We start from the raw sequence: 23,304 nt of genomic DNA on the forward strand, positions 1-23,304 counted from the left end.
TGCTACTATGAGCTGTGGTAAAACAATGATGGTGTAAATAGGCCCCAAGATGTCCCTGTCTTTTAGGCTTTCACATACAGTACATAGAATGTAAAGTGTGTTATGTGCTATCAAGTTCATGATCAACATACACTCAAGAGCCACTTTATTAGGTACACCTTGCCAGGGCCACTGATAGGGGGGACCACCAGTCCTCCTGTAGTGGGCCCGGACAGCAGGAGGATCAGTGGAGCAGAGAAGGAACAATGTCCTCTGTGTTTCTCACCCAGCAACTAAAAGCCGGTTTCTCACCCTCTCCCTCCCTTTGGCTTTAAGTCGCTTGGTGAGAAACACACATGACTGAATTTAGGGGGTGCTGGGGTGGGTTCTGCCCCCCTGGCTGGCTGCCGCTAAGCCCCTTCTTCTGCCCCCGCTCCCTCCCACACTCACAGCCAGGACAAGGAGACGGCAGCCTGGAGCCAATAGAGAAGGGGCAGAGTAAAGAGCTGAGATGAGGTGCGCTGTGTTGTGGTCTGCCTCCAATCAGAAGATCCTCTATACAGCGCATGAGACCGGATCGCTCTTACTGTAGATCACACTGTACTCCAGGAGGTGAGCAGCCTTTGGAGGAGATAGGGGGCGGTGTGTGAGTACAATGCGATTTACAGTAAGAGCGATCCGGTCTCATGTGCTGTATAGACCAGCGCTCTTTTGATAGGAGGGGAGAGCACAACACAGCGCACCTCCTCCTGGCTTTAAGTGGCTTCCCCCTGTAAGTTAGGTAAGGGGGATGGGCAGCTATCTGTGTTGGGAAATGTAATGGGGGATTTGGAGAGGCTGTTTGGGGGCCTGTGATTTCTAACAACAGCCCTGCACCTTGCTAGTACCAGGTTGCACCCTCTTTTGCCTTCATAACTGCCTTAATTCATCGTGGTATAGATTCAACAAGGTGTTGGAAACATTCCTCAGAGATTTTGGTCCATATTGACATGATAGCATCACGTAGTACTGCAGATTTGTCAGGTGCACATCTATGATGCAACTCTCCTGTTCCATCACATCCCAAAGGTGCTCTATTAGATTGAGATCTGGTGACTAAGGAGACCAATGGAGTACAGTGACCTCATTGTCATATCCAGTTTGAGATGATGTCAGCTTTGTGACATGGTGCATTATCCTGCTGGAAGGAGCCATTAGAAGATGGGTACACTGTAGTCATAAAGGGATGGACATGGTCAGCAATGCTACTCAAATAGGCCGTGGCATTTAAACATTGCTCAATTGGTACTAAGGGGCCCAAAGTGTGCCAAGAAAATATCCTCCACACCATTATGCCTAAACCGTTAATACAATGCAGGATGGATCCATGCTTTCATGTTGTTTACGCCAAACTCTGACCCTACCATCTGAATGTCGCCGCTGAAATCGAGACTCATCAGACCAGGCAACGTTTTTCCAATCTTCTATTGTCCAATTTTGGTGGGCCTGTGCAAATGGTAGCCTCGGTTTCCTGTTCTTAGCTGACAGGAGTGGCAACCGGTGTAGTCTTCTGCTGCTGTAGCCCATCTGCTTCAAGGTTCATTCAGTGTTGTGCGTTCAGAGATGGTATTCTGCATACCTTGGTTGTAACAAGTGGTTATTTGAATTACTGTTGCCTTTCTATCGTCTCAAACCAGTCTGCTCATTCTCCTCAGACCTCTGACATCAACAAGGCATTTTCGTCCACACAACTGCCGCTCACTGGATATTTTCTCCTTTTCTGATCATTCTCTGTAAACTGGAGAGATGGTTGTGCATAAAAAAACCCTGTAGATCAGCAGTTTTTGAAACACTCAGACCAGCCCTTCTGGCACCAACAACCATGCCACATTCAAAATCCCCTTTCTTCCCCAATCTGTTGCATTGAAGTTTGAACTTAAGCAAGTTGTCTTTACCACGTCTAGATGCCAAAATGCATTGAGTTTCTGCCATGTGATTGGCTGATTAGCAATTTGTGTTTCCAAGCAATTGAACAGGTGTACCTAATCAAGTGGCCGATGAGTGTACATTTTAACCCCTTCCTGCCTGCACTACACCTGAAAGATGGCTACAGTGCAGGCTTACTTTGCTGGGACTCAGCTAATCACAGATCGGGGTATAGAGCCAATCACAGTGGACCCCTTTACCACGTGAATAGCTGTGTCCAATGACAGCAGATCATGGATGTAAACACAAACTGATTATCGGCTTTTCTGTCCTCATGCTGACAGCGTGAGGAAAGAAGAAGAGAGCCGATAATTGCCTTGTGTTAAAGGACCATCAGCACTGATAATCAGGGCACTGGTTATCAGTGTCCTGATTATCAGTGCAGTCCCAACAGTGCCCACCAGTGCTGCCAATCAGTGCCCATCAGTGCTTCCTCATCAGTGTCACCTATTAGTACTGCCTATCAGTGCCCATCAGTGCCACTTGACTGAGCCTATCAGTGCAACCTTTTAATGCAGCCTAATCAGTGCCCAACAGTGCCACCTATTAGAGCCCATCAGTGCCACCTACTAGTGCCCATCAGTGAAGGAGAAAAATTACCTGTTTGCAAAATTTCATAAAAAACTATGAAAAGTATATTTTTTTTACATTATTTGGGTACAGTGTTGCAGGTCTGCGCAATTGTCATTCAAAGTGTGACAGTGCTGAAAGCTGAAAATCGGCCTGGGCAGAAAGGGGGTGAAAGTGACCAGTAGACAGGTGGTTAAAAAGATATATACAGGTATATTTTTAGAATATTTCATATTTACCATTTCCAGTTATATTGAGCTCTAGACTCTTTTTACATGTTTACCAGGCTAACCAAGATTTGCTTGAGAAAATTGTTTTTAGGGAGCTGAATACCATATTAACTACTTGCTGACTGCCGCACGTCTATTTACGTCGGCAGTCAGCCTCTCACAGGCAGAGCGACGTAGTACTACGTCGCTAGCCTGTGAGGGTCTAGGGAGCGAGCACGCGCCCCCGCACCCCCCCGCGCGTGTGACCGGCGGACCCGATGTCACTCGGCGATCGTCGGTGCAGAGGGAGAAAGGCAGGCGGCTGATGTAAACAAGCCGCCTGTCATTCTCCCTGTGTAGGAATAGTGATCATACGGTTCTACTATGTAGGACTGTTGATCACTGTTCCTACACCTCAAGCCACAGCCAATCACAGTTAGAATCACACCCCTAGGGACACACATAACCCCTCCCTCTCAAAAAAAGTTAACCCCTTCACTGCCAGTGTAATTTTACAGTAACAGTGCATATGTATAGCACTGATTACTGTAGAAATGTCACTGGTAACCCCAAAAAATGTCAGTCAAGGGTCCGATCTGTCGCCGCAATGTCGCAGTACCGCAAAAAAAATCGTAGATCGCCGCCATTACGCGTTAAAAAAAAAACAACAAAAATGACAAAAATCTTTCCCTTTGTTAGTAAACGCGATAACTTTTGCGCAAACCAATCAAAATACGCTTTTTGTGATTTTTTTTTTTACCAAACATATGTAGCATAAAACAAATTGGCCGAAAATGTTAAAAAATTTAGATTTTTACATTTTTTTGGGGGGGATTTCATATAAAAAAATTTGAAAAATATTGTTATTTTTGCAAAATTGATGCTCTTTTTTTTTTTATAGCGCATGATCAAAAAATCGCACAGGTGATCAAATACCACCAAAAGAAAGCTCTGTTTGTGGGAAAAAAAAGACGTCAAATTTGTTTAGGTACAGCGTCGCACGACCGTGCAATTGTCCGTTAAAGTCACGTAGTGCCGAATCGCAAAATAGGCCCTGGTCAGGAAGGGGGGTAAAATCTTCCGGGGCTTAAGTGGTTAAGAGAAGTGGCATTACCTCTCTCCCTTAAGCCCCGTACATACGCAACGATTATCAGCTGACTGATCGTCCGTCTTTTGTCCAGAGTGGTGTTTTGTTGGTTGGAATGTGCCTAGACTGCACACAAATTTTCTCGCCCAACCAAATTCTACTTCAGAAGTGATGTAATGTGTTGGTTTGCTTTCTTTGTGTTCTTTCTTCTCTGAGCATGCCCAGACTTGCTCATCAGATTTTTCCCTGTCGAAATCTGTACTGACTGCATGAAAATCGGCCGTGTTTTGACGGAGTCAGAGGAGTCGGAGTCAGTTGTCGGAAGCATCATACTAACAAGCCGAAAATCGGCAGATTGGTCGTCGGACGAAAATTCCCTGCCGATTTTCAATGCGTGTGTACGAGGCTTTACTGCCCTGTATGGTGCTTCAGAGATAGACGAATAGACAGTGACAAAGGTGAAACTACTACTGTAGCCACTGTTTAGGAAACCCAAAATGCTATGTAAATACAGTCAAGGGTGTACCCTGTATTAGATGCCTTTTTCTAAATAAAATATTTACATAAAAGTTTACAAATGCATAACAATAAAATTGTACCCAAATTATTATAGCTCCCTTTTAAATAAAAGTATAAAATAATCACGAGCTTATTTTCTGCAGATAGAGACATGCATTCATCAAGTTTTAAATGAGCTACAGAGATCTTTCTCTAAGGAAACAATTTCCCTTTACAAAGAAAGGTAAGATGCAACCTATCATGTTATACATTAACAGAATACTTCTTTATTGTAACAGGTTAAAGTTCAAAAATGTCCTTTGTTTTCAAAAGAGCGAGGAGGAATTAGAACCTCTGTCTGGTTTGTATTGCTGTCTTTGGGCATGTTGCCTCTTTATTAAAATGAGTGCCATTTTTGCTGTCTATATTCCTGTTGGAACAATTTGCCTAATGTCCTGTCCAGACGATCACATAGGAAGCAAACCGTGAAAAAGAGGTTTTAAATGAAATATAAACCTTCCTGCCTGCAGCTTGTATTTTTCTTCTATATAGGATGTACAATGATCGGATATAATAGTGTTCAAACATGAGGCATGGGGTATGGCAATGTACAGATTAATGCATGACCTCTGTCTACACTGACGTTTATTTGTGAAGAAACTATATATCCCACAATTCCTGGGTCTCTCAGTCTAGTGTTTGGCAGGTGAAAATTAGTAATTAGATATGAAACAGACACAGTGAGAAGAGACGTGTCTTCATCATATTACCGCTCCCACATTTGTGAAGCAAAACTGAGATATGGCAAGGCATTGCTTGCGTGACCTGGAACAATAAGTTGTCTTGCATCTTGGAGAATAGGGACATACTAGATAAGTGAATACATGGACATAAGGGAATCGATTAACCTTGACACTACAAACTGCAGCCACAACATGTGAGCCCACCATTACAAGGTAAGGCAAACAAGCAGCACAGGGAATGACAATGATCAAGCCACTGTGTGCTGAAACACATCAAGGAGCTGATGGTGTTTCGGGTTAAGATATGGCTGTAAATGAATTACAGATGATTCCATAAAGTGACTTGGAAGAGCACAGATTGGAGTGCAATTCTCATCAATTTATTTACTCTAATACCTAATTAAAGCGCTGTTCCAACCTCCCCTCTCCCCCTCCAGAAATTAAAAGTCAGCAACTACACATACTGTAGCTGCTTACTTTTATTATAGTTTCCATCGGCTGTCGGGTGCTGCCGCCACCATTGCCAGTGAGGGAACCCGGCAGTGAAGCCTTGTAGCTGCACAGGTGGGTCCCTAATGCACATGCGCGAAGTGCGCTGCGCATTCGGATTGGCTCGATGGCGGGGGAAGGAGGAGGGGGCCAAACCCCAGAGGGCCGGCGCCGCCTCCCGGAACTGGGGAAGGGTACCTGTCAAAAACAGGTACCCATTCCCCCCTCCCCCCTGAAAGGTACCAAATGTGGCACCGGAGGGGGGGAGGAAGCAAATGAGCGGAAGTTCCACTTTTAGGTGGAACTCCGCTTTAAAATAACAAAAGGATTTGAAAGGGTACAATGCCTATAAACCTTTTACAGCCACCACCAGTAAATAGACACTGCAGTCACCATGAATGTGTGTAAATTGACACCAGATCGCTTTCACAATATATACTGTATGTTGTTCCCCTTAACCCCCAACCCCCATGGACCAGCCTCCCCACCAACATGGTGGGTTCTGCCAGGAAGAAGGAAGGAGATCAGATAATGTACATTCACTGATCTCCCCTTCCTGTTTATGACGATGTCACTTTCCCCAGCAAGTATGGTCGGGAAAGAAGCTAATGGAGTATGATCTGCACCCCGTTAACTTAATTGGAGGACAGGTGAGAACTTCATTGGAGGACAGAAGAGAACCTATCACCTAAAAAAAAAAAAATCACCTTTTTGTCCCCTATATCAGTGGTCCTCAACTCCGGTCCTCGTGGCCCACTAACAGGCCAGGTTTGCAAGATAACTAAATTACATCACAGGTGGTGAATGGGCTGCTGGGCAGAAGATCCTCCCTGTAAGGGGCGTGGCTGAGGATATGGCGCCGTGAGACAACTCGTGGCGGGGCTCCGTGTGCGCTGGTGAGCGGCCGCTCTGGGGAAAGAAGCCGGCGTTCCCTACAGGACACAGCGGTTGCTCAATCCAGAGGAGTGAGGGGAGAGAACGGGAGTCAGACAGCCTGGTGAGCCAAAGGAGCAACCCGGGATCCGTATCGCCCTGCTGTTAAACACAGAGCCGAATCGATCCCTGGAGGTCCGCAGCGAGCCGTACCTAGTTAGAGGAGAGTCTGATGCCAAGGTGATCAGAAGCAGCCCCAGACATCACTTCGGAACTGTAAGTGAATTTCCTTAAAATAATATTTCTCTAAAAGGGGGAACTGACTCCTGAGAAAACAGCCGAAGCAATACACCGGGTGGACAAAAGCTGTATTCTGGTCTATGAGTGGGGAAGGGGAGAGAGCGGCTGTTAACACGCCGGTGAGACATACAGACATTTCTCAGTACTTTATTCGAACCCCCACCACACAAGAAGAAAGTGTTTCTTATTCCAAAATGGCACAGACACGCTCGGGGTCGGCTAATATAAATGCCTCAAAAAAAACTGGCAGTAATCAACGGGAACCTGCTGAAATCCCATTAGGGAACCTCAATCAGCAAGGGACGGACAAAAACACGCAGAGAACTGACTCCCCTACCCCCCAAAACTCCCGAACACAGGACAGTTTAAACGTGGAGTTGAAAGACTTATTGGCAGCTATACCCACAAAACAGGACATGTCGGAAATGGCATCCTCAATTGTCCTGGCATTGACACAAGAAATCAATTCTCTTAAAGGACAGATGGATGCAATGTCTAAAAAAATAGAAACGGTGGAAGTGGAGACAAACGCTTTAAATGCTAGAGTGGTTCATATGGAAGACACACATAAAAATTTTGCTAGGCAATTACTGATCTTGAAACTCCAACAAGACGATGGGGAGAACAGAAACAGAAGGAACAATATACGCCTTCGGGGGTTAACGGACGCAGTGCAAGGCCCAGATTTAAAAACTAAAGTAATGGCTATATTAAATATATTCTTAGAAACCACGCAAAATGAGGAGATAGAAATAAACCGAGTCCATCGGGTTAAAGCCCCCAGAAGCATGGGAACAGACTTTCCCCAGGACGTCCTTATAAGGATCCATTACTTTTCAATTAAGGAAAGAATTATGAAAAACGCATGGAGAAAAGGCCCACTTGATTATGAAGGTTCAACAATACGGCTGTTACCGGACCTATCAAGACAGACACTTAGGATGAGAGCAACCTTAAAACCAGTTTTGGAAACCATACAGAACGCTGGGGCCAAATACTATTGGGGCCACCCTTTCCATTTAATTGTGGTTAAAAAAGATAGTTCTTACATTCTACGGTGGCCGGATCAACTACCGGGTCTTTTTACATTTCTCGGAACCCCCCCTGTAGTTGTGCCGGACTGGCTGGAGTTGCAGGGATACAAAGACTCCCTGGGGCCCCATATGCCCGGGAAGGGCCTATAAGAAGGGGCTAACACCCCGAAAGGGGTGAGACCCCACATTGGGCCGTGGAAATGAAGTACACACCGAGGGGGATTCACCCCCGAATAGAGGGACCTAAAATGTTGTGTTTTCTGTTTTTGATTTCCCTTTTTAGCCTAGAGGGAACAGGTAATATGGCTTGGGGAGCAGGAATAGCACGAAACAGACTAGAATTGGGTATTTTGTACCGACCATAAGGGGGGGATAGACCTTTAATTGGCCAGATAAACAATTGGATAACTCCCCCTCAATGAGGGACCATACGTATTGGGCTTAAATCAATCTTTTAAACAATATAGACATCTTTCGTGCTGTCCTGCTCTTCATAAATAAGTAAAGTCAGAGCGGCTGCTCGCCGGTCCTCAGGGAGCAACGCTTATAGTTTGAAGTGGGAAGACTATTGTATTGGGTTGTTTTTTCCTGTGATTTCTTTTTCATTTTTTTCTTTTGTCTTCTCGCTTCCTATAAATAGTATAGGTCCCACGGAACGACCTTCTCACTCGCCCCGAGAGTAGATAAGTGCATAGTTGCGCTTCGGTCAAGGTTTGACAATTAGGGAAAACAGGAGATTAACAGTGAGGATCGAGCATTGATATATCCCATCCCTCCATTTTTTTTTTTTTTTCTCTCTCTCCCTCCCCTCTTTCCCCCCCCCCCCCCCCGCCCCCTTATATTGAAAAGGTGGAATAAGTTAAAGTTACTGGGGATTGAGGAGGGGGAGGTAAAATGGCCAGGGCTGGCAGAGCAGGTTTAAAGATGACCTCATTAAATGTAAGGGGTCTATCTACCCCCGAAAAACGCATGCGGGTATTGAATGACATAAGAAAGGGCCATACGCAGGTAGCCTTCTTCCAGGAGACATACTTTAAAACTGATAATATACCTAAACTGTGCAATAGATTTTATCCATGGGCATACCACGCCCCCTCACCAATATCAAAATCAAAAGGGGTCAGTATGGTTATAGCGAAGGAAGTAGACTGGATACACCGGGAATCAAAGATAGATCCACAGGGAAGATACCTTATGATAAAGGGTACAGTGGGACAAAAGGTAATAACACTGATCAATGTATACTTCCCAAATGTGAATCAATTAACATTTTTACAGCAGCTATTACCGATGATCCTTGATTTTCGGGAAGGAATACTGATAATGGGCGGAGACTGGAATTATGTGGCAGAACCCCTACTAGACACTTCACGAGGCTCCTCCCACCTGTCTTATGCAAAACTCAATGGTCTGAGAAAAGAACTTTCTCTTCTCGATTTGATTGATCCGTGGAGGATTATGCATGCAGGTGAAAAGGACTTCTCGTATTTCTCCGCATCGCATAACATGTATTCAAGGTTAGATAGATTCATGATCCCTCAGAGTGAACTGGGAAGGGTTAAAGCTACTGCAATTTGAACGCCTATTATGTCGGACCATGCTCCAGTACACATAGTACTGGATCTGGACTCTGTACCATCAAAACCCCCCACATGGAGATTAAATGAATCTCTTTTACAATCCACGGAAATAAGAACAGAAGTAGAACTCGCTTTGACAAATTACTTCAAAGAAAATAATGGAACGCAGATGTCACCGTCTATGACGTGGGAAGCACACAAATGTGTTATTAGGGGGACGTTAATGATGTTAGGATCACGGCGTAAAAAAGAATATGAAAAGAGAATATCGGAATTGTTGACACAGCTAGGAAAACTTAGTTCAATGCATAAAAAATCATTAGCGCAGGTACATTTGCATGATCTTACTAAAACTAGAGAAGAACTAAATACCCTTCTATATCAAAAAACAATCAGAAGTTTAACACTCATGAGGAGGCAAATATATGAATTCTCCAATAAACCGGGGGCCATGTTGGCAAGGGCGCTACGTGGACCTCAAAAAAAAACAACAATTGCTCAGATACAAACAAAAAAGGGTGAGAAAGTTGTAAGGATAGAAGAAATTGTGAAGGAGTTTGGTAATTTTTACCAATCTCTTTACAATATAAACACAGGGGGAGAAGTAGATAAAGGAGACAGAGATCAAGTTATAAGAGCAAGGGAATATGTGGAATCTTCTGGGATGCCCTCACTAAAGAAAGAACAAATAGAGGCAATGGAAGGAGACATTTCAGAGGAAGAATTAGATTATGCTATAAATCAAAATAAACCCCACAAAGCTCCGGGCCCGGACGGTTTAACCTTACCATACTATAAACAGTTCTGGTCCCAGTTAAAACCCCCCTTATTAGCTCACTTCAATAACATTTCTAAAGGAAATCAGGTCCCTAGAGACAGCCTTCGAGCATACATTTCCTTAATACATAAAGAGGGTAAAGATCCCTCCTTATGTGGAAATTACCGCCCTATTGCGTTATTGAATCTGGACACAAAACTTTTTGCTAAGATCATTGCAAATAGAATTATAACATATATCCCACAGCTAGTACAATTCGACCAAGTGGGATTTATCCCCTCAAGAGAAGCAAGGGACAACACAACTAGAGTAATCGATCTCATATCTTACGCCCAGCGCACACATAGGCCCCTAATGCTCCTATCGGTGGATGCCGAGAAGGCCTTTGACAGGGTGGCCTGGGATTTTATCGAGGCCACCCTGTCACATATTGGGCTGGGAGAGGGAATGAGAACAAATATCATGGCATTGTATTCTGGACCTACAGCTGCAGTGAATGTAAACGGATGGAGATCAGATTTTTTCGAAATCAAAAACGGAACAAGGCAAGGCTGCCCGCTGTCGCCGTTAATCTTCATCCTGACGCTAGAGCCTCTTTTGTGCTTAATCCGCAAAAACACAGAGATCAAAGGGTTACACATGGGGGGAGGGTACCATAAATTAGCGGCTTATGCGGATGACCTAATTTTCTTTACAACAAACCCAGTACAGGAGCTGCCTTTAATTTTAGAAACAATGCAGAAATATGGGAAATTTTCACAATTTAAAGTAAACCTAGCAAAATCAGTGGCAATGAATATTACAATTCCAACGGAGATTTGGAGGGAACTGCAGCCCTCTCTTTCCCTTCAATGGACAACAAAGTCATTTATATATCTAGGAGTGCATATCACACCCCGAACAGAAGATCTATTTGAGGCTAACTTTCCCCCTTTCTTGAGAACACTTAAAAAAGATATTTTGAAGTGGCAGACCCTGGCTTTGACGTGGTTTGGTAGAAGCAGCTCTTGGAAGATGAATATACTCCCAAGAGTGCTCTATTTATTACAAGCTCTGCCAATAGAAATTCCAGAATATTTTTTTATGCAAATGAATACCTTGATGAGAACTTTTGTCTGGGCTAATAAAACTCCAAGAATAGGAATAAACATTCTTACCCGGCCTAAAATCCAAGGGGGGATAGGTCTGCCGGATTTGAAACGCTATCACAGGGCAATACATCTTACAAGGGTGCTTGACTGGCATTGTAATGAGAAAGCTAAACAATGGGTAAGCTTGGAAAATGCGTTGACAGAAAGCCCAGTTCCCTGGGGCCCTTGGGTACCGATATCTTCTGGCGACCCTATCTTCTCGCACCCGACGATAGGGATTACAATGAAGGTATGCAGAAGTATACAAAAAAAAGTACAGATTGCACCTCCAATATCCCCTATGTTACCATTAGTAGGAAATAGAGAGTTCCTGCCGGGTCATAATAAGGGCATGATCAGAATCCTATCACAGAGAGGGAAAACACGACTGGTAGATATATGGACGCAAGAGAATCCCCCTACGGTGAGAGAGATTATGACCGGGTCAGAGGAAACGATGGATATATTTTCTGCGTTCCAAATTAGACATTATTTGGTGAAATTACAGAAACAGGGATATTCCCCTCGGCCCCTGACATCTTTCGAAACTCTATGTAAAGGAGGTAATACAATTCCACATGCTCTATCGTTCTTTTACTCCCTTCTGACTAAGGAACAGGACGAACAAGCATTACCCTTTATGGTCAAATGGGAAAGAGAACTAGGAACTAATTTTAACCCGCAACAAATAAAAAAAATATTAGCACTCGCACATAAGGCCTCTATAGCTAATAGATACCAGGAGATTAGTTATAAAATTATGACGAGATGGTACAGAGTCCCAGTAGTATTGCATAAGATGGACAAAAAAAAAAACCCTGACAATTGTTGGAGATGCGGAGAAACGGGGGGATCAATGCTTCATATCTTCTGGTCTTGTCCCCGGATCAGAGGCTATTGGTCAGAGATAGCGAGAGTGATTAAGGATCTCACTACAATCGAGGTGGGAGAAGATCCGGCTTTATGCCTATTGCACTTGACAAAGTTATCAACCAGGAAATATAGAAATTCCCTGTTGATCCATTTGCTTAATGCGGCCAAGGCGTGCATCCCTGGGGTATGGAGACAAATTACACCTCCATTATTACAAACTTGGTTCGCTAAGGTAAACGAAATATACCGGATGGAGACATTAATAGCAGCACGTAACAGTAGGGAAGAAAAAGCCCGCATCTGCTGGCAGCCCTGGACCATTTATACAGCCTCGGAAGAGTACCTGAGACTGCGAGAAGAGGAGATGGGAAACGGAGGGTAGGGGGGAATGTCGTTTTTCTTCTTTTTTTTTTTTTTTTTTTTTTTTGTTTCTTTCTCTCTTTTTGCAGGATGGGATATATCAAGTGTATCAATTATTTTAATTAGGAGAATAGTTATGGAGGATAGGAGATTCAAAGTGTCTGGGGGAATATGAAGGTGGAGTTTTTTTTTTTTTTTTTTTTCTCTTAAACACTTGGGGTAACTGAATAGTAATATACTGAAGGGGAAGAGATAGTATATTTGATTTATGGTTTAATATGTAATCACGTTTATGTTCTGTTAGATTTGTATTACCACTGGGTGGAATGTGGTAAGGATGAAGTGTATCACTAATAATTGATGTGCAGGGAGGGGGGGTGGAACAAATGGGTAGGTGCTTGTTTGGCCTACCCCCCCCCCCCTTTTTTTTTTTTTTTTGCTCACTTTTTGAGCACTAGGGGTAACTAAATAACAAACATATGGAAGAGAAAGAGAGAGCACATTTTGACTTATGGTTTAACATGTAACCACATCTATGTTCTGTTAAGATTTGTAATTTTCACCGGGTGGATTGCGTTTTGAAAGAAGGGTATCACTACTCACTGAAGTGAAGGGGAGAAAGAACAAAGGGGTAGGATTTTGTTCAATCCTACCCCTTTTTTTTTTTTTTTTTTTTCTCTCTCCCTCTCTCTCTCCCCCACTTCTGTAGAAACTTGGGAGAATCTCCTTTAGGGATTTATATGTTGATCAGAATGGACTTTCTGAATATTATGAACATCAGATATTGTTTGTATGTGAACGTGTTGTGTGGAAAAATAATAAAATATTGGAATTAAAAAAAAAATTACATCACAGGTGATCTAATTTGCTGCTCAGTGATTGCAGTATTCTAGTCTGCATCTCCCCAAGGTAATACTTAACCACATCCATACCGGTGTATTGTAATATGACGCCGGCAGGATGGCTTTACCGTTCCGGGCGGCCGTCATATGACGTCCGCTCGTTCTAGCTGCTACTGCGCGCCCCCGGGGGCGCGCAGAGCAGCAATCGGGGACAAGGCTCGTCCCTCGGACAGAGCCAATCCCGATCTAGGTAAAGAGCCAATGAAATAGGCTTTTTACCACGTGACCGGCTGTGTCCAATCACAGCCGGTCACAAATGTCAACAGAGAACAGGTAACTAGCTGTCACCGTGTTCTCCTCCTCACACACTGATCCTGTGTGAGGAGGAGATTGTGGTAACAGCTAATTACCAATTACAGTGCACCCCAAACACACTGATTCCCCCCCCCCCCAATAAAGAGCACCTGTCACTAGCCCATCAAAGTACCTGTCACTAGCCCATCAAAGTACCCGAGTACCTGTCACCAGCCCATCAGGTTCTCTGATGGCAGGTACCTGGGTACTCTGATGGGCTGGTGACAGGTACTCGGGTACTCTGATGGGCTGGTGACAGGTATTCGGGTACTCTGATGACGGGTACTCGGGTACTCTGATGACGGGTACTCGGGTACTCTGATGACGGGTACTCGGGTACTTTGAGTACCTGTCACCGGAGTACCTGTCATCAGAGTACCCGAGTACCTGTCACCTACCCATCAGAGTACCCGAGTACCTGTCACCTACCCATCAGAGTACCCCAGTACCTGTCATCAGAGTACCTGATGGGCTGGTGACAGGTATTCGGGTACTCGGATGACAGGTACTCGTGTACTCTGATGACAGGTACTCGGGTACTCCGTCATCGGAGTACCCGAGTACCTGTCACCTACCCAGCAAAGTACCCGAGTACCTGTCACCCTTCATACAGCCACCATGTCCAAGTCCAAAAAGGTTTATATATGTCCTCCGTTTAAACCTAAATACCGGTCTGGTCTCTTGCTGCTGCTCCTGCTGCCTGCTCTGTTCTCCAAGCTGGCAGCAAACACTCTCCCCTCCCTAGCTGTAAGCAAAACTGCTAATCCAGGCTCTGCACATGGTGGCAGCTGGAGGAGCTGGAGGGGAGTCGGGTTAGGTGCTAATCCTGTGCAGTGAGTTCAAGCGTGCCCCCTGTGCCCCTTTTGTCCCCCCTCCTCCCGGTCCTGCCTGGCAATGCCCCTCTCAATGCGGCACCAGGAGCACATGCCCCCCCCCCTAGTTTTGGCCCTGGGTTTATGAGATTTGCAAATAATTGCATTCTGTTTTTATATATATTTTACACAACATCCTAGCTTTTTTGGATCTGGGGATGTATTTACAGAGAATACACAAAAGAAAAAGAGACAATACTGCAACAGGAAACAAAAAGGGTTTAAAGCCCCGTACACGCATACCGATTGTCGGCCGTAAATATTCGGCCGCCGACCTATCGGCTGATTGTAGGCTTGTTAGTATGATGCTTCCGACAGCGCATTTTCGGCCGAACAGAATCTGTCGTGCAGACTTTAAAATTTTTGTTGGCCGTCACCAGAACGGCCGATTGTTCGCCAGTCAGTACAGAATTCGGCCGACAATCAGCAGATTTGCAAGACTGGGCATGCTCAGAAAAGAAAAAACACACGGAAAGTTAACCATCACATGACATCACTTCTGCAGTCCGCTGTTGTTGGCCGACAAAATTCGTGTGCAGTCTTTTGCAGTTTTCAACCGACAGGACAGCCCTGGACAAAAGACGGCCGATCGTTCGGCCGACGATCGGTATGTGTGTACGGGGCTTAAGGGTGAAAATACTTAAGGTTCTGGTTCTGTGAGTTCACCAAAGTTCAGCCAATGACCAAGATGGATCAGAGTGCTCTTATAAATTTTGGCTGATAATTTCTGATCTTAAAAGTAGAGCTCTAGCCTGCTAATGCAGTCTTTCTTTTAGGTCCCTGAGGAGGGTGTGGACAGAAATGATCTGACCAATGAGAACGTCTGAGGAGTGGCTGCCACATCCTCAGATACAGTTTTATACAGATATTAAAGTGATTGTTTGTAGAGGAAAAAAAAACAAGCATGTCATACTTACCTGTTCTGTGCAGTGGTTTTGCACAGAGCAGCCACAATCCTCCTCTTCTCAGGTCCTCCGCTAGCGCTCTGGGCCCCTCCCTCTTGCTGAATGCCCTCGTAGCAAGCTGCTTGCTGTGGGGGCACTCTTGCAGACTCGCTTCTGAGTCGGCTTTCTGCGTCCATAACCCAGAGAGCGTGGCTCAGCCTGCCCTCCCCCAATGGCTCCTGCTGCTGCATCTCAGCCAATCAGGAGGCACATCGCTGGATCAAGATTGGGCTAGGTAAGTACAAAAGGGGGGCTGCAGGGGGAGCTGCACACTGAAGGTTTTTTTTACCATAGAATGCATGAAGGTAAAGCCTTTACATGTACTTTAATATATTGGAATACCTACAGGTTACAGTATGGTAACTTGTATATTATTGTCCAGCATGAAATTACTGTTTGAATGAATACAATTATGATGGGTATCAGATACCTATTCCACCTAGGACATGTAGTGTGTCCAACCCGCTTCCTGTACCTTCTAAAACAGTGGTGTTTTGGCTTAAAATGCTGATAAATAAATTAATACAGTTTAACTACTTAACGACCGACCGCCGCAGTTATACTGTGGCAGGCAGCCGCTCCTGCGCAAACTGCCGTAGGTATACGTCAGTTGCACGCCTGCAGCATGCCCGCAGCTGTGTAAACACAGCTGACCGTTCTTCTCTTTGTAATGATCACAGAGCGCCTGTGATCCTGCTATATAGAAACATAGGTCTCTGTGATAATTTCACAAGCCACGCCCCCCAGTTAGAAACACGCCTCTAGGTACACATTTAACCCCTTGATCACTTACTGTGTTAACCCCTTTCCTAACAATGTCATTATTACAATAACAGTGCATACTTTTAGTACTGATTACTGTAATAATCTCACTGGTCCCCCCAAAAGTGTCAAAAATGTCAGTCAGGGGTCCGATCTGTCCACCGCAATGTCGCAGTCCCACTAAAAATTGCAGATCGCTACTAGTTAAAAAAAAACAAAACAATAAAAATGACATAAATCTTTCCCGTAGTTAGTAGAAGCGGTAACTTTTGTGCAAACAATCAAAATACTCTTATTGCAATTTTTTTTTCAGAATTGTCGCTGTTTTATTGTTTATAGCGCAAAAAATAAGAATCGCAAAGGTGATCAAATACCACCAAAAGAAAGCTCTATTTGTGGGAAAAAAAAGGACATCAATTTTATTTGGGTACAGCGTTGCACGATCGCGCAATTGTCCGTTAAAATAACGCAGTGCCGAATCGCAAATAATGGCCTGGTCATTAAGGGGGCAAATCCTTCCGGTCCAGGAGTGGTTAATATGACCTTATTCTTGCTGTACTGGTATTATCTCAGGATATATTAAATAAACCGAAGTTTTGATTCTGTAGAGATAATCAACCAGAATAGAATGTTCATTCTCAACTATTTCTGCTAAACTACATTGTATTTCCGGCAGATGATAAGTCTGTTACTATAAGCTAGGACAGGTATCTGCTTAAGATTTCCAATTATAGGCCTGGCTATTAGAGCCACTATAGGAGATGCAGGTTCTGTTACTGCCATGTCTGAAAAGGCTTACTGAAGCTAAAAGTGTCATGGCTGGTGCAGGATTTCTGAACAACATTGCTGCCCCGTGTCTTCTCACACAGGTTTTAGGGTGCCTAGTTCGCATTATCATCACAGAGCATACCTTCCAACAAAGTATGAGGCTCTACTCAAAATCCTGCCTAAAAAATATAAAACTCATTGAAGCCCACAAATCTCTACCTTTATTTCTCTAAAAAATCAGGACCAGAAAAAAGGTTCCGGTTTGCAGCAAATTTGGCTTGTTCCTGTAATTGGCGAACTTATGGTTTGTTCGCTTGAGCACCAAAATTGGTTCTTCCCACAGTTCATTGTTTGAACTGTAAACTGTGGTTAGGTGGTAGAGTATGGCCAATAATGGGGCCTCCCTATATAAGTCAGGTCTCCCATCAGCCTCTTGTCAGAGTGTTGAAGGGCAGTTGACAATGATTTCAGGGGGAGATAGTTAGAGTTTTTACAGAGCTATACAGTGCTCTATCATGCTACATTACAGTGAATTGCAGCATGGTGGGCTATAGACAGAGAGTGGAGTGAACCCCCCCTGTATTCACTGTGGTGTGCAGTGCTTCATAAGTGTGAATTGCATGGCAGTGTGTACCACCCAATGTAGTCATAGTAAATAGTCTTAACAGTCCTTGTTAGGGCTGTCTTTTTGTTTGTGTCAGCAAAAGTGTTTCCTGTTTTTTTTTTTTTTTTCTGCAAAAAAATAAATGAACCCTGAAGAATAGGGATAAAGAGGGTGCCTAGCTGGGGGCCTGAAGAGCAATTCACAGAGTAGTACAAGTCCATTAAATTCTTCTTCACTGCTAATGACAAGGTGAAGCAGCGGCCTTGCCACACTCAGTTATTTCTAGACGTCCCAGCAAATTATGCATAGTTCATTCAAGTTGGAGTATCCCACTCATCCCTTCTCCTATCCAAGTTCTCAAATAAAACTACAAAACAACCAAAACCCCTAAGCTGTTTCTTGACTGAGACAAGCACTTTAACCACTTTACCACCGGAGGATTTTGCTGTCTTACGTCCAGGCCACTTTTTGCGATTAGGCACTGTGTGACTTTAACTGACAATTGCGCGGTCGTGCGACGCCGTACCCAAACGAAATTTATGTTTTTTTTTTTCCCCACACAGAGCTTTCTTTTGGTGGTATTTGATCACCTGTGCGATTTTTACTTTTTGCGCTATAAACAAAAAAAGAGCGTAAGTTTTAAAAAAATAACAATATTTTTCACATTTTTTTATATGAAATTCCCCCCCAAAAAATGTAAAAATCAAATTTTTTTTAAATTTTCGGCCAATTTGTTTTCTGCTACCTATGTTTGGTAAAAAAAATCACAATAAGCATATTTTGATTTGTTTGAGCAAAAGTTATTGTGTTTACTAAGGGAAAGATTTCTATCATTTTTTTTTTAACGAGTAATGGCGGCGATCTGCGTTTTTTTTTGTGGGACTGCGACATTGCGGCGGACAGATCGGACCCTTGACTGACATTTTTGACACTTTGGGGGTACCAGTGACATTACTACAGTAATCAGTGCTATACATATGCACTGTTACTGTAAAAAATGACACTGGCAGGGAAGGGGTAAATTTTATTGGAGAGGGAGGGGTATGTGTATATATATATATATGTATATATATATATATATATATATATGTATGTGTATATATATATATATATATATATATATGTATGTGTATATATATATATATATATATATATATATATATATGTATGTGTGTATATATATATATATATATGTATGTGTGTATATATATATATATGTATGTATATATATATATATATATATATATATATATATATATATATATATATATATATATATATGTGTATATATATAAGGTTTGAATTTAGATTGTATTAGCTTTACCGTTTGTGGTTTAGGGTTTTTCATGGTTTTGTTTTTTTTTTTTCAGAGGGAGGTATATTTTGTTTTTTCAGGGGCAGCAGTATGAACTTGTTGGTGAAACAGGGGCAGAGCTGCCCTTTGTTTGAAGCACATCACCACACGCTACTGCTGTCCAGTTTACCTAACAATATCACCACATCCTCAATCCCTCTATTGCAATAGCTGCTAATAAAATCAAGCAATCTGCCTAATTATCATAACGAGTTACGTACCTATATAATTTCCATCAGTAGCCATTTTAATTTTATCATTTTTGTGCCCTATCCCAAATCTTTGGATTTCTGATTGACAGTGAAAATGAACAAGATTTACAATAGAAAATGTCAACAAATGTAAAGGGACACATTCCAAAAATGCAGTTATCTTTCCTCACTTGTGTTCAAACAAAAGCACAGCAACAATTGGCTTACCTAAGAAGTGTAGATCAGCAGCCAGTTTACAGTAAAGCGGGACTCACAGAAGTATGCAGATGATCCCGGGTAAGAACATGTATTTTACCAGAGCTCCTGATGGTAGAGATGGATTTTGCTGCATGCTGACCCAAAGTTGCAACCCTCAGGTTCACCCTACTCAAGACCAGGCTCAAGGTCTGAAGCAGCAAACACTCTGATGGCAGTCTACAGGACCTCTGATCATGAAAGGCATTAAGAGGCAGTTTAACCACTTGCCAACCGCTTACCGCATATTTACTGCGGCAGTGAGGCTCTCCCAGGCAAACCAACGTAGGTCTACGTCGTTCACCGGGTGGCAGCGGGGAAGCCGATGCAGCGGGCAGGCGGCTCCGATTGCCGCCTGACACCCACGATCGTTCTCTGCTCAGAGAGAACAACGGTCTGCTGTTGTAAACACAGCTGACCGTTCTTCTCCCCGGAATGATCATAGGTCATTCCACAAGCCACGCCCTTAGGTACACATTTAACCCCTTGATCACCTATGCTGTTAACCCCTTCCCTGCCAGTGCCATTATTACTTTTTTTTTTTTTTATTGAAAAGAAAAAAGGATTTTTCAGCAAGAAAAACAAGGAAATAGGAGAAAGATGAAAAAAAAATGAAAAATTCAAAAGATTCCAAACAAAACATTAAATACAAAATATGGCCATATTAGCATAACATGGTATAGTGTGTGAGTACATATCATTCAAATAGGTAATTTTGCCATATTGGCATAACATATTAACATATGTCACTGTTCAAATTACAAATCAAATCGCTATATCTAAGATATGTGACATATTTGGATCAAACTATCACACTAAATTTCTATATGATCATAACGAGAAAAAAAAAATGAGGAAGGAGAGGCTAGGGAAAGAATAAGGAAGGGAAGAAAAGGGAAGGTATCATCCGGAGACCTCCGTGGACTTCTTAAGTCAAAGTATATAGTTTCTATATATTCCAATGAACATGTAAAGGAAAGCCAACCAGCCCATCTTTTAAGATATGTATGATTTTGATCTTTTAATGTTAGAGAGCGATCCTCCATCCAAGCTTCATGTGTGACTCGTTCTAACCCCATTTGGACAGTAGGGATAGTAGTTTTTTTTTCCATAGTTTAGGGATTAGGGATTTCACTGCATCTAATAGATGAGGGGTAATAGATTGCTAATACCTGCCCACTGGTTCCCCAGAGCAATGGAACAGGGCCACCCAGGGATCATCCAACACTGGATGCCCCTGGATGATGTTGATCCAATGCGACACAGAGGACCAGTATGGGCGCAGAACCGGGGCATGACCACCACATATGGGCATGAGAGACTTCTTCTCCGCATCCTCTCCAACAGAGAGCCGAGTAGTCTGGGAGCATTGACCGCAACTTTCTAGGAGAGTAATGCCATCTAGACAACAGTTTATATTTTAGTTCTGAAGATTGTGTAGAAATATAAATTTGTACTAGCTGTAATATCTGTTTACGTTGTTGATCAGTAAAAGGGCGGTCTAGGTCCTGTTCCCATTTCAATAAAATCGGGCTACCCGATGTCTTCTCAATTTTTATTAATGCTTTATATAAGTCAGATAAGCTGCCTTTGGTTGTTTGTGACCTTTCCATGATCTCTTCGATAGGATTCAACTCTGCCAATGAGCGAATAGGCTTAGGTAAAGCATGAACAAATCCAAATATTTGTCTATATTGCCATTTAATCATTGTGGTTGTTGTTGGTGAATCAGGGATCAATTCTGAAAGGGATAACACTCCTGTGGCCGAAGTAAAATGATGGAGAGTAGGCGGGAAAATAGGGAGCCACTTACCAAAAGCGGGGTCCATATTCCCTGGTAAAAAGTAAGAATGGCCTAATAGGGGCATCAGAGGAGAAATATACAGTGGGGATCGAAAGTTTGGGCACCCCAGGTAAAAATTTGTATTAATGTGCATAAAGAAGCCAAGGAAATATGGAAAAATCTCCAAAAGGCATCAAATTACAGATTAGACATTCTTATAATATGTCAACAAAAGTTAGATTTTATTTCCATCATTTACACTTTCAAAATAACAGAAAACAAAAAAAATGGTGTCTGCAAAAGTTTGGGCACCCTGCAGAGTTAATATCTTGTACTGCCCCCTTTGGCAAGTATCACAGCTTGTAAACACTTTTTGTAGCCAGCCAAGAGACTTTCAAGGTATCTTTGCCCATTCTTCCTTACAAAAGTCTTCCAGTTCTTTGAGATTTCTGGGCTGTCTGTCACGCACTGCTCTTTTAAGGTCTATCCATAGATTTTCAATTATGTTGAGGTCAGGAGATTGTGAAGGCTATGGCAAAACCTTCAGTTTACTCCTCTTGATGTAATTCCCCATGGATTTCGAGGTGTGTTTAGGATCATTATCCATTTGTAGAAGCCATCCTCTCTTTAACTTCAGCTTTTTCACAGATGGCATCAAGTTCCCAACCATAATTTGCTGAAATTTTATTGAAACCATTTTTCCTTCTACTTGTGAGAGGTTCCCTGTGCCACTGGCTGCAATACAACCCCAAAGCATGATTGGTCCACCCCCCTGCTTAACAGTTGGACAGAGGTTCTTTTCATTAAATTCTGTGCCCCTACGTACCTTTGCTCATTCTGGCCAAAAAGTTAAATTTTAACCTCATCGGTCCACCGAACTTGTTTCCAAAATGCATCAGGCTTGGCTATATGTTCATTTGCAAAGTTCAAATGCTGATTTTTGTGAAGAGGACATAGAAGAGGTTTTCTTCTGATGACTCTTCCATGAAGACCATATTTGTACAAGTATATCTTTATAGTGGAATAGTATACCACAACTCCAGTGTCTGCCAGATCTTTCTGGAGGGATCGTGCAGTCAAACGTGGGTTTTGAATTGTTTTTCTCACAATCCTGCGAGCTGTTCTGTCTGATATTTTTCTTGGTCTTCCAGATCTTGCTTTAACTTCCACTGTTCCTGATGACTGCCATTTCTTAATTACATTCCGAACAGAGGATATTGACATCTGAAAACGCTTTCCTATCTTCTTATAGCCTTCTCCAGCTTTGTGAGTGTCAACTATTTTCAGTTTCAGTTTTCTAGACAACTGCTTAGAAGATCCCATGGTGCTGACTGTTGGGGCAAGGTCAGATGAGTCTGGGCATTTAAAACCTTTGAGATTGACATCACCTGGTCTTCCCAGACGATGATTGAGAACAATCCATGACACTGGCAGGGTCAGCCTTGCAAAGGGGGCAGCGCATGCTATAAATTCTGCAGGGTACCCAAACTTTTGCAGACGCCATTTTTTTGTTTTCTGTAATTTTGAAAGTGTCAATGATGGAAATAAAATCTAACTTTTGTTGACATATTATAAGAATGTCTAATCTGTAATTTGATGCCTTTTGGAGATTTTTCGATCTTTCCTTGGCTTCTTTATGCACATTAATACAAATTTTTACCTGGGGTGCCCAAACTTTCGTATGGAATCCCATATGGCATACATAGAGGAAGTTAGAGGAGAAATATCTCCAAAGTGTGGTCTGTGTTGACGTGGTATCCACACCTGTGTATATAAAATAGTATGGTACATATCCGACTCTAGTTGAACCCAAAGTTTGGTATCCTTATGTTGTTTCCAATCTATCACTCTTGGAAGTACTGCTGCCTCATAATATTTTTTAAAAATCGGGGAGAGCTAAGCCTCCCTCATTTTTAGGTCTAACCAGTTGGCGTAGAGCAATTCGGCGATGTCTACGATGCCATACGTACTTGCCAACCAAAGCCGTCGATTTTTTAAAGAGTCCCGGAGGGACCAAAAAAGGTATCATTTGAAACATGAATAATAATCTAGGCAGAATATTTTAATAACATTAATTCTGCCCAAACATGAATGAGCCAGGGAGGAC

At 42.9% G+C, this 23,304-nt stretch overlaps 1 protein-coding gene across 1 annotated transcript in view; it reads left to right on the top strand.

Moving 5' to 3' along the window:
- Nucleotides 1-23,304, top strand: part of LOC309549493 (uncharacterized protein) — a gene marked incomplete at its 5' end in the record, with an annotated part of 245,888 nt that overhangs the window by 218,546 nt on the left and 4,038 nt on the right. Inside the window, one exon of the mRNA XM_082249823.1 lies at nt 4,473-4,552. Coding sequence (XP_082105949.1) covers nt 4,473-4,552 — 80 coding nt within the window. The remainder of the gene's footprint in view (nt 1-4,472; nt 4,553-23,304) is intronic.

This window comes from Pelophylax lessonae (assembly GCF_965119305.1).
Source record: "Pelophylax lessonae genome assembly, chromosome: 1".
Lineage (NCBI taxonomy): Eukaryota > Metazoa > Chordata > Amphibia > Anura > Ranidae > Pelophylax > Pelophylax lessonae.